At 44.8% G+C, this 15,024-nt stretch overlaps 1 protein-coding gene across 2 annotated transcripts in view; it reads left to right on the top strand.

Annotated features, from left to right (window-relative positions):
- Window positions 1-15,024, top strand: part of LOC137429139 (protein mono-ADP-ribosyltransferase PARP6-like) — a 139,396-nt gene that overhangs the window by 85,414 nt on the left and 38,958 nt on the right. For both annotated transcript variants that reach the window (XM_078779623.1, XM_078779622.1), the window contains exons 18-19: window positions 3,135-3,272; window positions 4,584-4,649. In XM_078779623.1, the coding sequence (XP_078635749.1) occupies window positions 3,135-3,272; window positions 4,584-4,649 (204 nt within the window). The remainder of the gene's footprint in view (window positions 1-3,134; window positions 3,273-4,583; window positions 4,650-15,024) is intronic.

Below are 15,024 nucleotides of genomic sequence, written 5' to 3'. Positions count from 1 at the left end.
AAGTTGATCCAAACATTGACATTAGCTTGAGTGCAGCCTCTTTGACACTGGGGTATCTGTCTGTGGGCACAATTTTCCAAAACTCTGTGCCTGTGGTTCCTTCTCTCAAGACACATTTAAGTCTGTCATCCTCAAAGTTCAATCATCTCCAACTGGGATGCTGCTTCATCCGCCACTAAGGGGGCTTTTAAACAATCCGATTCAGCAGTGAAAGGGTTGATGAGGAATGTGATCTGTGGCCGTTGTTTCTTCAGGTTGCAGAATCTGTCCTCAAAACTCTGCTGCAGATTTTCAACCAGTGTTGCATAGCGTGCAAATGCTCCTTTTTGTGACCTCAGCTGCTTCTCCATTTGCCTTCAACAAGGAGGGAAAATGTGTGAGCTCTCCCTTTTGAAGATGGGTCTGGAAGAGCTTGAGTTTGTTCACAAATGTGAAAACACTTTGCACCAGGTCAGGTAGCATTTTTAACTTCCCTTGCAGATCTAGATTCAGTTTGTTCAGATGATGCAGCATGTCGACCAGAAACCCCAAATCTGACATACACTGGGGGTCATGTAGCTCAGGATAGTCCTTATATTTCTCTGCCAGAAACAGCTTCACTGGGTACAAAAGTTCAAAAAAACGGGAAAACATGTTACCTCTTGAAAGCCATCTCACAGTGCAGTGGAGAAGCAGATCATTGAGAAGGTCTTCGTCCAGTTCAGCTATGAGGTTTTTGAACTGTCTGTGCTTGAGAGCATGAGTGTGAATAAAACTTACAATTTCTAGCACAGGTTTCATGACATGGTCCAAGTTCAGCTTCTTAGACACCAGGTTCTCTTGATGGATGATGCAATGAAATGTCCAAAAATCAGGGAAACGGTCGTCAGCTTTACACAGCCCTACCAGGCCATTTGCAGATCCCAACATAGCTGGTGCACCGTCTGTGGCTATTGCTGTTAGTTTTGGTCATTGCAAATTTGCCTTCTCAACAACAGTCGTGAGTGTCTTTTTCAGGTCGATGCCGCAGGTCCTATCTTTTAACGGCACAATGTCAAGCAGCTCTTCCTTAATTGTGCAGTCTTCTGACACAGACCGTACAAATATTGCCAACTGTGGCTTATGTTGAATGTCGGAAGACTCATCCAAAGCAATGCTGAAATACCGACATTTTTCAAGATCCGTATGCAACTGTGTTTCAATGGAGTTGTTAATATCTGATATTCTCTGTTCAACGGTGTGCCGTGACAGCTGCAGTTCTGACACAGAACGCTTCAAACTATCTTTTTCAGGAGTGAGGATGGCAACAACATCTCAGACACGTTTTCACGAATTCCCCTTCACTGTATGGCTTTTTAGCTCGAGCAATGTTCCATGCCAACTGATATGATGCTAATGTGACCGTCTGAGTGCTTCGTTAATTTCCGAAAAAACTGAGTCTGCTTCTCTGACTGACGTTTCAATGCATTTACCTTGTGCTTGCGAAGTTCACTGCCTTTGGGAAAATCCTGGGCCACGTTATCATGGAGTGAGGTGAAATGGCGCTCCAGGTTTGAAGCTTTAAAATGCGACAGTGCAGTCTGGCAAATCAAGCACAAGGGTTTCCCATTTCGCTCCGTAAAAAAATACAATTCCTCCCATTCAGGCAAAAATGCCCTGTGCCCCTCTTCATATTTGCGCTTCGCTTTACGTTTTCCTGACTCTGCCATGGCGATTCGGTCACTGCCGCTGGGCTAGTGCTAGCCGAGCTAACAAACTTCCGGTGTTTCTACGCGCGAAAGTGTGTTTCATGTTTGGGCTCATGCATGACTAGTGGGACATTTCTGTCAAACACATCACCACAAAATTATCTTTTATTTTAAAAATATTGGCAAATTAATTGGCAGTATAATCAAATATTCAAATGCATTTTGATTATATAATTGAAATACATTTTAAAATGTAAAAACATGCACCGATAGAGCAGCCCCTCGCGAGCCGCACAAGAGCTGGCTAAGAGCCGCGTGCGGCTCGCGAGCTGCGGGTTCGCCACCCCTGATCTAGAGGGTCTAAAATGCCTAAAGAGGTCTTAATGGTCTTACGCGGTCTCCTAGTCTAAAGGTTCGATGGGGCCTAAAGGTCCAAAGGGTACCTTCCAATAGTAGTTGTGGTCTATAGTGTCTATAGTATTAAATGGTTTTAAGGGTTGAGGGTAAAAGGACTAAAAAGGACTATCCCCTCCCTGCCACCTCCTTCCTCGCCCCCCAACCCCATCCCAACTCTCTGTCCTCCCACCCCCCTTTCTTTCCCGTTCTTTAAAGCAAGAAGCTATTAATGACATGAAGAGGTTAAAATTGAATCAAGAGGATAAATTAAATTATGATCGAGATCAAATTAAATTAAGAGGTTTAAATTAAACAGCAACGAGACCCCTTGTGTTGTGCGAGAATCTCGCGATATGTGATGGCCACACAAACATGGATTAGATTTTGAGTTAATTAACTTGGGTTTAACCCTGGTGTTGGGCTAGCGGCTAGGGTGCCGGCTTAGGATCCTAGGATCCTGGGTTCGAATCTCGGTCGATCGCTGAATTAACGCCAGGGGGGTTGACGCAGCCTGTCATCCTTCCGAGGTCGGCTAATTTGAGTACCAGTTCACTGGTAATTCCCTGTTTGTCGTTAAAGGCGGCAAAAAGGGTTGGTGTCAGGAAGGGCATCCAGCCGTAAAACATTGCTTCAAAAAGGGGACCCAAAAAAACAAACAAAAAAAAACAACAACAACCACTGTTCCCGAAAAACGCCAACCCCCGCTTGCGGGGAAAAATGGCCTCTAAAGGTGGTTATTATATATATATATAACTAATTAATCTCACCACCTGAATGGAAATTTTAAAATGGCTCCATGATATGTTTTGCTGCACCGACGTCATGAATCATCATGCTGAGTTTCAAAACGATCCGTTGAGCCACCTTGGCAGAGTAGGGAAGAATACGGAAAAATGTTAATGGACCCACGGATGGAAGCAAGGAAGGAAGGGCAGACTGACTGACTGAGGGACATTGTTATGGCGTTAACAGCCCATATCGAATTCGTCGTAGACGAAAGAAAAAGGCCAATAAGTTGTTTCCCCCTGACCATGCTATCTTTTATAATCCTGTTTTGTCCATTTCTCGCAGGTGCTCGATCTTCTGCTTGCGGCAGCTTTAGTTTCATATAGTGACCTGAAAAGCAGAATGAATCCATCGGTGATTGTCCCGTATCCCACGATTGTTCACCCGAAGAAACCCAACACTCTGGCCTTTCACCCTGGGAATGTGAGTGAGTGTGTGTCGTTGGTTGTTATCTCCATATACGAGTTACCGCTTGCAGAAGGTGGAGTGGAGCCCGCCCAGGTCTCAAAGTATCCATCTCAGTTTGTGTGTATGCACATATGTGTGTATAATATGTATAACATGTCGCGAATAGTGTGTGTGTGTGTGTGTGTGTGTGTGTGTGTGTGTGTGTGTGTGTGTGTGTGTGTGTGTGTGTGTGTGTCTGAGTGTGTGGCTGAGTGTGTGTATGCCTGTATCTGTCTGTTTGTGTGTGCGCGCATAATATGTGTGTATAATATGTATAGTATGTCACATATAATGTGTGTGTGTGTGTGTGTGTGTGTGTGTGTGCACCTGTCTCTGTATGTGTGTGACTGCCTCTGCCTCTGTGTGTGTGATTGTCCCTGTCTCTGTGTGTGTGACTGTCTCTGTGTGTGTGACTGTCTCTGCCTCTGTGTGTGTTGCTGTCCCTGTGTGTGTGTGTGTGTGTGTGTGTGTGTGTGTGTGTGTGTGTGTGTGTGTGTGTGTGTGTGTGTGTGTGTGTGTGTGTGTGTGTGTGTGTGTGTGTGTGATTGTCTCTGCCTCTGTGTGTGTGACTGTCTGTGTGTGTGTGTGATTGTCTCTGCCTCTGAGTGTGTGACTGTCTGTGTGTGTGACTGTCTGTGTGTGTGTGTGTGTGTGTGTGTGTGTGTGTGTGTGTGTGTGTGTGTGTGTGTGATTGTCGCTGCCTCTGTGTGTGTGACTGTCCCTGTCTCTGTGTGTGTGCCTGTCTCTGTGTGTATGTGACTGTCTCTGTCTCTATTTGTGTGCCTGTCTCTGTGTGTGACTCTCCCTGTCTCTGTCTCTGTATGTGTGTGCCTGTCTTTGTATGTGTGTCTGGTAGCTCATCCGGCTGCCAAACCATGTGAACTATTATGTCAAACTTAAACTTCATTCCTCATGGCTCGCCGTTTTGGAAGCTCCGCTGTAGAAATAATCACTGCCCACAGTTATAATTGGCAGTCATTGGGATCGTCTAGCCAGAAATATAGTTTGATAGAAATGACGAAAGAGGATGGCATGGTCCTTGGAATGTTTGGTGTGGGATGGCATTTGTCATAGGATGGCATCGTCATTAGAATGTGTGGCATAGGATGGCATCATTATTGGAACGGGCATCGTTCGGTGCCCGGAATAACTGCTCGCAGTTATAAGCGGCAGTTCTAGTTATTATTCTCACCGTCGGTCCAATATGCAATCATTGTTGAATCCACTTCATGACGACATCAAATTTTAATGTGCACATTCTGACACTGAATTCTGTTTTGTTGACAGAACAAAAAACTTGCAAAGTTCAGAGAAACTCTCTGGATAATTCCAAAACCGAAGACGATGGCAAAAGTAAGTGATTTTGAAAAGTTTTGCCTGACTTACTCAAGCTTGCTTCAAGTTTTACAAAATGTTTATTTTCATTTAAAATCCGTGATACATAAAATAACCAGCATAAAGATGCAACATCAAAAGAGCAAGCGATGATGGATGATACCATTGCATAGTATCGACTATGGAGATTAGAGGTTCAAAAGGTCAAAGATCTAGGACACGAGTGCTTATTCTAAAATCTCTGTCACGCTCTTTTGAAGACCATGTCTTGTTGTAAGAATAACCAAGCAAGAATATCTTTTTGCAGTTATTAAGTGGAATGTAATGGTGAGAACATCGAGTTTGAGGCTGAGTGCTCGGTGGTCCAAACCCCATCTGAATCATACCAAAGACTTTTAAAATGGTACTTGCTTGCTTGATGATTAGCATTTAAAAGGACTAGTGCACCAGTTCCCTACAGGAGCGGCAGGAACGGTCATTCCTCTCTGGGGTCTAAAGATTACAGTAGATCTACAGTCGTGGCCAAAAATATTGGCACCCTGGTACTTTTTTCAAATAACTCACAATTATTTCTAAAATTAAGTTGAAATCGACAAAAGTATTTGGTCTCCACAATTCTTTATTTCACTGTTAATATTACAGAACCTTTGTTTTTGATTCAGAACTTAATATATCCCTTTAAATCAGAAAATAAAAAGAAATGGCATTGACAAAATTATTGACACCCTGGACTTGATATTTAGTAGCACAACCTTTGGACAAAATAACTGCAGTCAAGCACTTCCTGTGCAGCCTGGTGTTGGCTTCGCGGTTAGGGTGCCGGCTTGGGATCCCAGGATCCTGGTTTCGAATCCCGGTCGATCGCTGAATTAACACCAGGGGGGTTGACTCAGCCTGTCATCCTTCTGAGGTTGGCAAATTGAGCACCAGTTCACTGGTAATTCCCTGTGTGCTGCAAGAGGTGACAAACAGAGTTGGCAGCAGGAAGAGCATCTGGCCATAAAAAATTGCTTCAAAAAGGGGACCACGATGCCCGAAAAAGGCCAACCCCTGCTTTGCGGGGAAAAAAGCCTCTAAAGGTTGTTAAAGCACTTCCTGTAGCCATGAATGAGCTTCCTACACCTCCACTGGCAGTTTGTGCCACTCTTGTGCAAACTGTTCCAGTTCTCCCAGATTTTAAGGGTGCCTTCTCCCAACTGCTGTTTTCAGATCTCTCCACAGGTGTTCAATGGGATTTAGTTCTGGACTTATTGCTGGCCACTTCAGAACAGTCCAGCGTTTTGTCTTGAACCATTCCTGGGTGCTTTTTGAAGTGTGTTTGGGGTCATTGTGCTGCTGCAAGACCCATGACCTTTTGACGAAGACCCAGCTTTCTGACATTGGGTTCAACATTGTGCTCCAAAATGCCTTGGTAATCTCCTGATTTCATGATGCCATGCACACATTCAAGGCACCAAGTGCAGAGGAAGCACAGCAACCCCAAAACATCACTGAACCTCCTCCAGGTTTGACTGTAGGGAAGGTGTTCTTTTCTTTGAAGTCTTCATTTTGTTTTCTGCAAACACAGAGATTATGTTCTTTCCCAAAAAGCTCTAATTTGGTCTCATCTGTCCACAGAACATTCTCCCAGAAGGATTTTGGCTTGTTCAGGTGTGTTTTGGCAAACTCCAGTCGGACTTTCTTATGTCTCTCTCAGTAGTGGGGTCCTCCTGGGTCTCCTACCAGAGAACCCCCTTTCATTGAGTTGGCGATGGATGGTTCGAGTTGAAACTGTCGTACCTTGAGTCTGAAGGTCAGCTTGAATCTGTTTGGCAGTTGATCGAGGTGCTTTCTCCACCATTCAAAACAATCCTTCGCTGCAATCTTCGATCAAGTTTTCTCTTGCGGCCACGTCCAGGGAGGTTGGCTACAGTTCCATGGGCCTTAAACTTCCTGATAACGTTGCGTACGGTGGACACGGGAACATCAAGGCCTCTGAAGATGGGCTTGTCGCCTTGAGATTGTCCATGTTTGGCTACAATCTTGTGTCTGACCTCCTCAGACAATTCTCTGGTTTTCTTTCTTTTCTCCATGCTCACTGTGGTACACACAGTGACACAAAACAGCAGAATGACTCCTTTACTCCATTTAAACTGGTTGAATGAGTGATTTTTATATTGCAGGCACCTGCAACTTACCACAGGTGAGTTCAATTCCAAAGTAAAGGAGAATCACCTGCTTGAAATCTAATTATTTCTAACAACTTCCAAAAGGTGCCAATAATATTGTCCGGGCCATTTTAGGATTTCTGTGTGGAATAAGCTAAGATTTAATAGTTTTTTCAGCTTTTTTGTTTTGTTCCACTGTAAGCCAAAGAAATACAAATGTGGAAACCAAAATATTTTTAATTTCAACAATTTTCTGGAAGAAATAGTGCATTATTTGAAAAAAGTGCAAGGGTGCCAACATTTTTGGCCACGACTGTATGGTCGGTCCTCAAGCACATCAGGGGTGTGTTCATTTACCAAATTTCTTGGACAGCGCTCACCAAGTGGCTTAAGCCTTCGAGCAAGCACTCTTTTCAAAACCGTTGCTGAGGAACGCATGGCTTGGCAAGCACTGGCTAGCTGCTTGGAAACTAAACACATCCCAGGTTTCCTCCCTTTCATTTTCGTGTTAAACAGCAGGAATGACTGTTTCAAAAGGTAATCATACGTGTTTGCAGTTTATAATATTTTCACTTCTAGTTGGGGTGCTCCCACCAAAACGGCACGATAAGCTATTTATACACGTTAACATGGCGTTTGTTCAAGGAGGAAAAACCCCTTGGAGAGATGGGATATTATTAGTATTGTTTTGTAAGAGCATTAATATTAGGCTATTATATTTAGTGTTGTTGTTACATTTGTTATTAGACTTTTACTGTTTACCGTTTAAAATCGTCATGGTAAAGCTATCCTAACACGGATATACACTTTAACATGCAACCCCCTTTGCGGGGAAAAGTCTCTTGGGGAGAAGGGCAAATTCAGTCGCTGCAACCTTCATTTTGTGACCCTTAGTCCTCCTGTCTTGTTTGGTTGAGATTGCATAAGTAAAGACCGAATGTATCGCAGTCAAAAATCCTCAGACAGACAGACATCAAATTGCGTATTTTAGTGTGGTCGAGCACGGATGGACAAAACAATGCTGTGAATTCAATCGCAAAGCACCAAGTATAACCTGTACGAAGGCATTGCTTCGGTAGCACACGTCGGGATCACATGGACGTCAGGATCACAATCCACTCGGCAAGAAAGTGAAAACTGCATCACCATACGAATCATTGACGCATTGAATAAGTGTGAGTGCAGAAATATGGGGTTAAATTGAGAATCCTACAAATTGGTTGCTGTGTGTAACGTGGAAAAGTCACCCGTTAACTTTATATGATGATCAAACTCGATGTTTGGCGATCAAGGCAATAGCTTGAAAGTCAAAAAGGGAGCAGAGTTTGGAGAGCAATAAGGCAGGGGTGTTTCAATCAGAGAGTGGTTAAAGCATGGAATATTGTCGCTTGAGAGGTAGTGGCAACAGAAACAGTACAAACACCAGACCAAATACAGCATTGGCGCCCTCAGGAGGACCCGAATAAGTAAAGATGGAGTCATCAGAAGGAATCTGGAAAGGATTTGGGTTTTCGCTGGTTTTTTTTTTTTTTTTTTTTTTTTTTTTTTAATACAGAGTCGAGGCTCGTGAAAGAGCTAACATTTATCAAACAAACAAATCAAACAAACAAGCAAACAAAGTATATAAAAAAGGGGAGCGGTCGACAAGATTGGGAGAGAAGGGGAGGAAGCACACAAACACAACATTTGAGAGCAGGGACATCGGGAGATGTTTTTGGAGGGAGAGGGCCTGGGGGGAGGCAGGATAGGTATAAAACGCAAGGACACCAAGGACTTCCAGGAAAGACGTCAAAAGTCACCTCAAAAAAGTGGATTTGGGGTGAAATTAGCGGGGGTAGAAAAGATCAAGGTTTTGGATTGGGGAAGATAAGACATGGTGGTGAACAGCCGTTTTAAAGACCTGGAGGGAGGAGTGGGATTGAAGAGAGTGAGGGAGTTTGCTCCAGAGGCGGGAGAAAAGAGGAATGAAGGAGTGAAGGTGAGCAGAGAGTCTTGATTTTGGCAGTTTAACCATAAGAGGGTTGCAGGCAGATCTTGTGCGACCTGCAGGAATATTTGGGGGACAGAGCCCAGAGAGAGCTGGGGGAGCAAGGCCAGAGAGGAGTCGGTAGAAGACGGAAAGACCACCAACCTGCCTACGGTGATTAAGTGAAAGGCCCTCGGAGATAGCGTCATCGCGGGAGATTCCAATGATTCTGAACGCTTTGGTTTCAACAGCGTGAAGACGAGCTAGGTGTGAGGCAGGAGCACCAGCCCAGAGGGGAGAGCAGTATTCCATTGAGCTGCAGATGAAAGCCTTGTATGTGGTGAGGAGCTCAGGTGTGCCAAGGAAGGACTTCGCACGACGGAGGATGCCCAGTCGGCGACTGGCTTTGGAGGCCAGCTTGGAAATGTGGTTTTCCCAGGAAAGATCATGGCAGATAGTGAGACCCAAAAGCTTGAGTGACAGAACTTCTTGGAGAGGATTATTCAGAAAGTAGATGGGAGGGTTGTCCAGTCGGTCTTTTCGGAGAGTCATCGTAAGAGTGTGAGATTTGTCAGGATTGAAAGACATGTTCCACTTGTTTGTCCAGTCTGTGATTTTGTCCAGGTCTGCAGAGAGTGAGGAGGCTGCAGACTGCCGCTCTGAGGGATGAGGAATGGAGCGGCAGAGAGTGGAGTCATCAGCAAAGAGATAGAGAGGATTTTCAAGAGAGTCAGAGAGATCATTGATGAAGACCAGAAAAAGCACAGGGCCCAGAACACTGCCTTGGGGAACTCCAGCCTGAACAGGAAGAGGAGATGAGAGAAACCCATTCAGGGCCACACGTTGACCGACTAGAGAGGAAGTCCGCCAGCCATGCGTGGAGATTTCCATGGATACCAAAGGAGGAGAGTTTGGTGAGCAGAGCGGGGTGCCAGACCGTATTGAAGACACGTGATATGTCGAGGGAGACAGCTCTAATTTCCTGTTTGGCATTGAGGACCTCCATCCATTGTTGAGACAGCAGAAGCAGCATGTCCAGAGTAGAGTGACCTGGTCTGAAACCAAATTGATGATCAGAGATCAAGCCATTGGAGAAGAGGAAAGATTTCATATCCAAAGCAATGATGGATTCCATGACTTTGCTGATAATTGGAAGAAGGCTGATTGGTCTGTCGTTGCTAGGATCTGTTTTTGCACCTTTTTTTGTGCAAAGCGGTGATGTTGGCTGATTTCCAAGCAGATGGCAGTTGACCTTTAGCAAAAGAGAGGGTGAAGAGAACAGAGAGAGGGAGTGAAAGAGCGGAAGAACAGGATTTTAGGACCCGTGGGCTGATGCCGTCAGGTCCAGTTGCAGAATCAGAGTCGAGGGTTGACAGAAACTTTTCCACCTTGTCAGGAGGAAAGGACACGGAGTCCAGGAGCAGCTGGGTATGACTGGGTATGGTGGGTACAGAGAGGGATGGGTTTGGGACACAAGATTTAGAGGCAAACACAGAGTTGAGGCATTCAGCTTTTTCACGTGCGGAGTCAGCCGTGTAGCCGTTTGAGGTAAGGGAGGGGATGGAGGGGGAACAAACACCAGAAACAGATTTGACCAGATGCCCCCAGGATTTGGAAGAGGGAGACAGATAAGAGAGTTCGGTCTTGAGAACGGAGAGATATTGTTTCCTGGCTCTCCTGAGGGTGGACACACACTTGTTTCGGGCTTTGTGAAAGGAAATGAGATTTCCTTCCGTTGGATTTGCTTTCCAGGAGACGAAGGCAAGTTGTTTCCGGGCAACACCCTCACCACAAGACTCCGTGTACCATGGACGGGAGGAAGGGTATGACAACTGAAGACGAGATGGGATAAATCTGTGCATGAAAGAGAGCAATTTACTTTGGAAGAATTCCCAGGATGAGTTGATGTCAGAGGTGGTAGAGATGGGAGACCAGTCCAGATGATTGATGGCTGCTTGAAGACCGTGCCAGTTGGCCTGAGTGAAATGCCAGACTCGTCGACGCTGAGCAGGCTCCCTGAGAATGGTCAGAGAGATGTCCACTTTAACAAGGACATGATCAGATGATCCGATTGGAGCAGAAGAAGAGCAGCAGACATTTTCAGGGAAGTTAGTCATAACCAAGTCCAGAAGAGAAGATGCTCCGTTGACTGAGATCCAGGTCGGGAAATTGACAGATTGTGTCAGTCCCAGTGAGTCGCAGAAGTCCTTTGCTGAGGAGCCATGGCTGGTGAGAGAGGTACCCACACCCAGCCAACTGGCATGGTGACAATTGAAATCACCACATATGAGGAAGAGAGAGTTGGGTTGAGTAGATAGAAGTTGGTCCATATTATCAGACAGCGAGATGTAGATGGAGTCATCACTGTTTGGTGGACGGTACAACACACATATGAACAAGAGGTGGGAGCGAAGGGGAAGCCGTAGCCAGAGGTATTCCTGGGGGTGAGGTGGAGAGAGTGCAGTGCAGGGCGAGTGAGGAAGAGAGTTTTTGATAAAGATAGCAACCCCACCTCCAGGACGAGGCTCAGGTCTATCATACCGGAGGAGGGAGTAACCCGGGAGAGATACTAAGGAATCAGAGACATGATGAAGGAGGAAAGTTTCTGTTAAGCAGATCACGTCTGGTTTGACAGAAGCAACCTGTATGGAGAGATCAGTTAAGTTTGAACGAAGGCCCCGGATGTTTGAGGTCCATACCGTTAATGAAGAGGAAGGGGGAGCATCGGATACAGAACAGCGGGGAGGAGGGGTAGGGTAAGATGTGGAAGAGGTGGAAGAGGTAGGGAGAGCTGTTGAAGGTGTGTCAGAGATTTCAGAATAGCTCGGAGAAAGGGAAAGATGGGGCGGACAAAAGGTTTGATGGTGATTAGGTAAGGCACAATGAGGTGTTATTTGAGCAGGGGGAAGAGCGAGGCAGAAGGTTGGGGGAGGTGAGAGTTGGAAGGGGGAAGAAGCGGGGAGGACGCTTTGAGGAGGGGAAGTGAGAGGGGGGAAATTGAGAAGAAATGAGGGTGGGGAGATTTGAGGGGGGGGGCTAGGGGGGAGTTTGGGAGGGAAGGGACAAGGGGAGGGATTTGAAAGGGATGGGATATGGGGGAGATTTGGAGGGGAGGGGTGAGGGAGGAGTCTAGGAGGGGAGGGGTGAGGGGGAGTCTTGGAGGGGAGGTGTGAGGGGGTAGTTTAGGAGGGAGGGGGCAAGGGGGGAGATTTGAAAGGGATGGGTGATGGGGAGGATTAGGAGGGGAGGGGTGATGGGGAAGATTTGGAGGGGAGGGGTTATGGGGAAGATTTGAAACGGATGGGTGATGGGGAAGATTTGGAGGGGAGGGGTGATGGGGAAGATTTGGAGGGGAGGGGTTATGGGGAAGATTTGGACGGGAGGGGTGAGATTGGATTTTAGAAAGTGTACGATTAATGGGAAACGAACATTTATTGCAAAATGAGTTTCTTGCGACCGAGTCAAAAATATGTTTAAGGACGCTGGATGGAGGATGGAGTGCAGGAGAGTTTAGGGAATGTAGAAAAAAGGCACTATAGGAGATGGAATTTTTTTTGGGGGATGAATAGATTTGGTGAGCAAGTCGAAAGCAGCCTTTTAAAGAAGAAGAAGAAAAAGGTGTTATAATATACGACGGAATACAGAACTTAAGGGGAAAGTGTAAACATTGTAAGGTTAATAACAGTGAAAACTATCTGGGGAAATGGGGGAGAAACACGTGGTCGAAGAACGAACGAACGAATAAGAACGAATAAACGAATGAGAACAAAGAATAAGAACAGAGAAGGAAATGTTTTTTTATGTTTTCTTGTTTTTTTTGAGTTGAGATTTACACAAGGAAGTAGGCTATGGGGTGAAAAGACTGGGAAAACAGAGAACGAAAGTTATTGGAGCACAAACGACGGACCGCTGAGAGAAAAACAAAGCCTCAAGGTTGTACACTGTACAAGGCCTCAAGACACGACATGAATTAACACGATTTTCAATACAGGTATGAAAGATTTGCACCGAAAATCTTCCTCGGGACACACAATATACGTACACACACCATAAAATAAATACAGTTATAACGAAAATACAAATGGGAACAATTACTTGACTTCGATTTCGATGGAGAGCGTGGAGAGCTGCGAATACACGAAACCTCGCCGGCAAGACCGGAAGCGGAAGTCCGAAGTCTGTTAATCGCTGTTAACCCAAAAACATATCCAGATGCAGATAAGTGAGCCTTACAAAAAGTAGTTTACAAGAGTTCACTTCTACATAGACAAAAAAGAGAAAAATGACCACAGTATGGTCACCAGCTGCGACGTGTAGAATCATGAGGATATCCGTTGCAATATGCGCTACCAAATTCGACCAGTCATTAAATTATACGCGTCTTTTTGTCTTTCAGTTCTGGTCTTGTCCTTTGTTTTGCGATGCAACATGCTTCATCAACTGATTACATATAATGTATGGACGTGAATGTTATTTCTGTTCTGTTTTGGTCTGAGGTAAATGTCCATGCAACCGTATTTCACCGGTAAAGTGTGACTATATGCCAAGTCTCACACTGTGGTCGCTTCTTTGGTATTTCTCAATCCGCTGTATGTCTATTTGTATTGTGTACCTGCATACGCTGGGATTCTGCTGGTGGACTAAGCATCCCCGAGGCTCGGCCCCTGTGCAAATTGTTTTCATGTATATTTATGTTAATTACACCTAATTTGTGTCAAGTTCTGTGAAACGAGATTGATATGAAAACTTTCATGTTGTCTTTGTTGCTAAATTTATTCTGGTTTCTTCAAACAAATCCCGATTTTCGTCCGCGATGTTCTTCCAACCAACCAACCAACCAACGCACGCATGTTCATACCAACGCACGTCTGAGTGTATGCGCATGCGCTGTTCAAAAAGGCACCCCAACAACACGAACAACAACGCGGTCCTCTCATAGAGCTGCTCGTCGCAGCTAAAAAGAGAGAAAAGAAAAAGGAAAAATAAAGAGCGAAATAATGACTTCTACCTGCGCCAAAGTTTCTTATCCGCAATATATTCTTGTCGGGGGAGCGAGAAGAAGAATCGTTGTTAGGATCCTCTGCTGATTGGCCAATCGTGGTCATGTGTTGCGAGACATGAATGATTACATCTATGGTCATGTGTAATACCAAATAACGAGTCACTGCATTGTCGGTGGAGCGAGAAGAAGAATCGTTGTTAGGATCCTCTGCTGATTGGCCAATCGTGGCCATGTGTTGCGAGACATGAATGATAAGATCTATGGTCATGTGTAATACCAAATAACGAGTCACTGCATTGTCGGTGGAGCGAGAAGAAGAATCGTTGTTAGGATCCTCTGCTGATTGGCCAATCGTGGTCATGTGTTGCGAGACATGAATGATTACATCTCTGGTCGTGTGTAATACTCAATAACGAGTCATTCCACGACATTCTCAACTTCGTGAAGATGAAGCCTGTTCTCGGGAATGCCGCACCCCTCGCTAATTCCAACAAGCAGCGATTTGAAACATCTTTGTAGACGTTATTCAAATGTCCACCGGAGTTGTTTAATGATGCTTTTTAGACTTTAGAGGATCCATATTACCACAGTGTGTTTTTCTTCGCTGTCGAATGTGGTTTAACAAAGTGATTTGAAACCTGACCACACTCAATCACTAATTACAGCAGAACCGTTTTTTATTTGGTTTTTTTTTAATACAAGATCGAGGCTCGTGGAAGAGCTAACACTGATTACAAAAAGACAAACTGACACATAAAGCATAAAACATATGATAAAGGGAGCGGGAGACAAGATGGAGAGCAGGGACATCAGGAGATCTGTGGGAGGGAGAGGGCTTGGGGGGAGGAGGCTTGGGAAGGGGGGGATGGGGGGTTGGGAGAGGTATAAAACACATGGACACAGCTCGGACTTTCAGGAAAGCAGTTGGAATTTCAAAAAAGTGGATCTGGGGTGAATTAACAGGGGTAGAAAAGATCAAGGTTTTGGATGGGGGAAGATAAGAGATGCTGGTGAACAGCTGTCTTAAAGGCCTGGAGGGAGGAGTGAGATTGAAGAGAGTGAGGGAGTTTATGTGCGAGATATTATTATTATTGATATTATTTATTATTTTATTATTATTCAATATTATTATTTATTATTAGTGAGATTTTATTGTATAGATATTAATATATAATATGATATTATTATAATATATTATTAATATAAATATTAGCAAGATATTATTATTCACCAAAACCGTTGTACTATGTCATAGACATAGAGTCTGTGACTCACGTG

Source organism: Myxine glutinosa, chromosome 6, assembly GCF_964187855.1.
Source record: "Myxine glutinosa chromosome 6, kmMyxGlut1.1, whole genome shotgun sequence".
In the NCBI taxonomy this organism is placed as follows: domain Eukaryota; kingdom Metazoa; phylum Chordata; class Myxini; order Myxiniformes; family Myxinidae; genus Myxine; species Myxine glutinosa.
The sequence above is the reverse complement of the archived record's forward strand: the minus strand, read 5'-3'. Positions and strand labels throughout refer to the sequence as shown.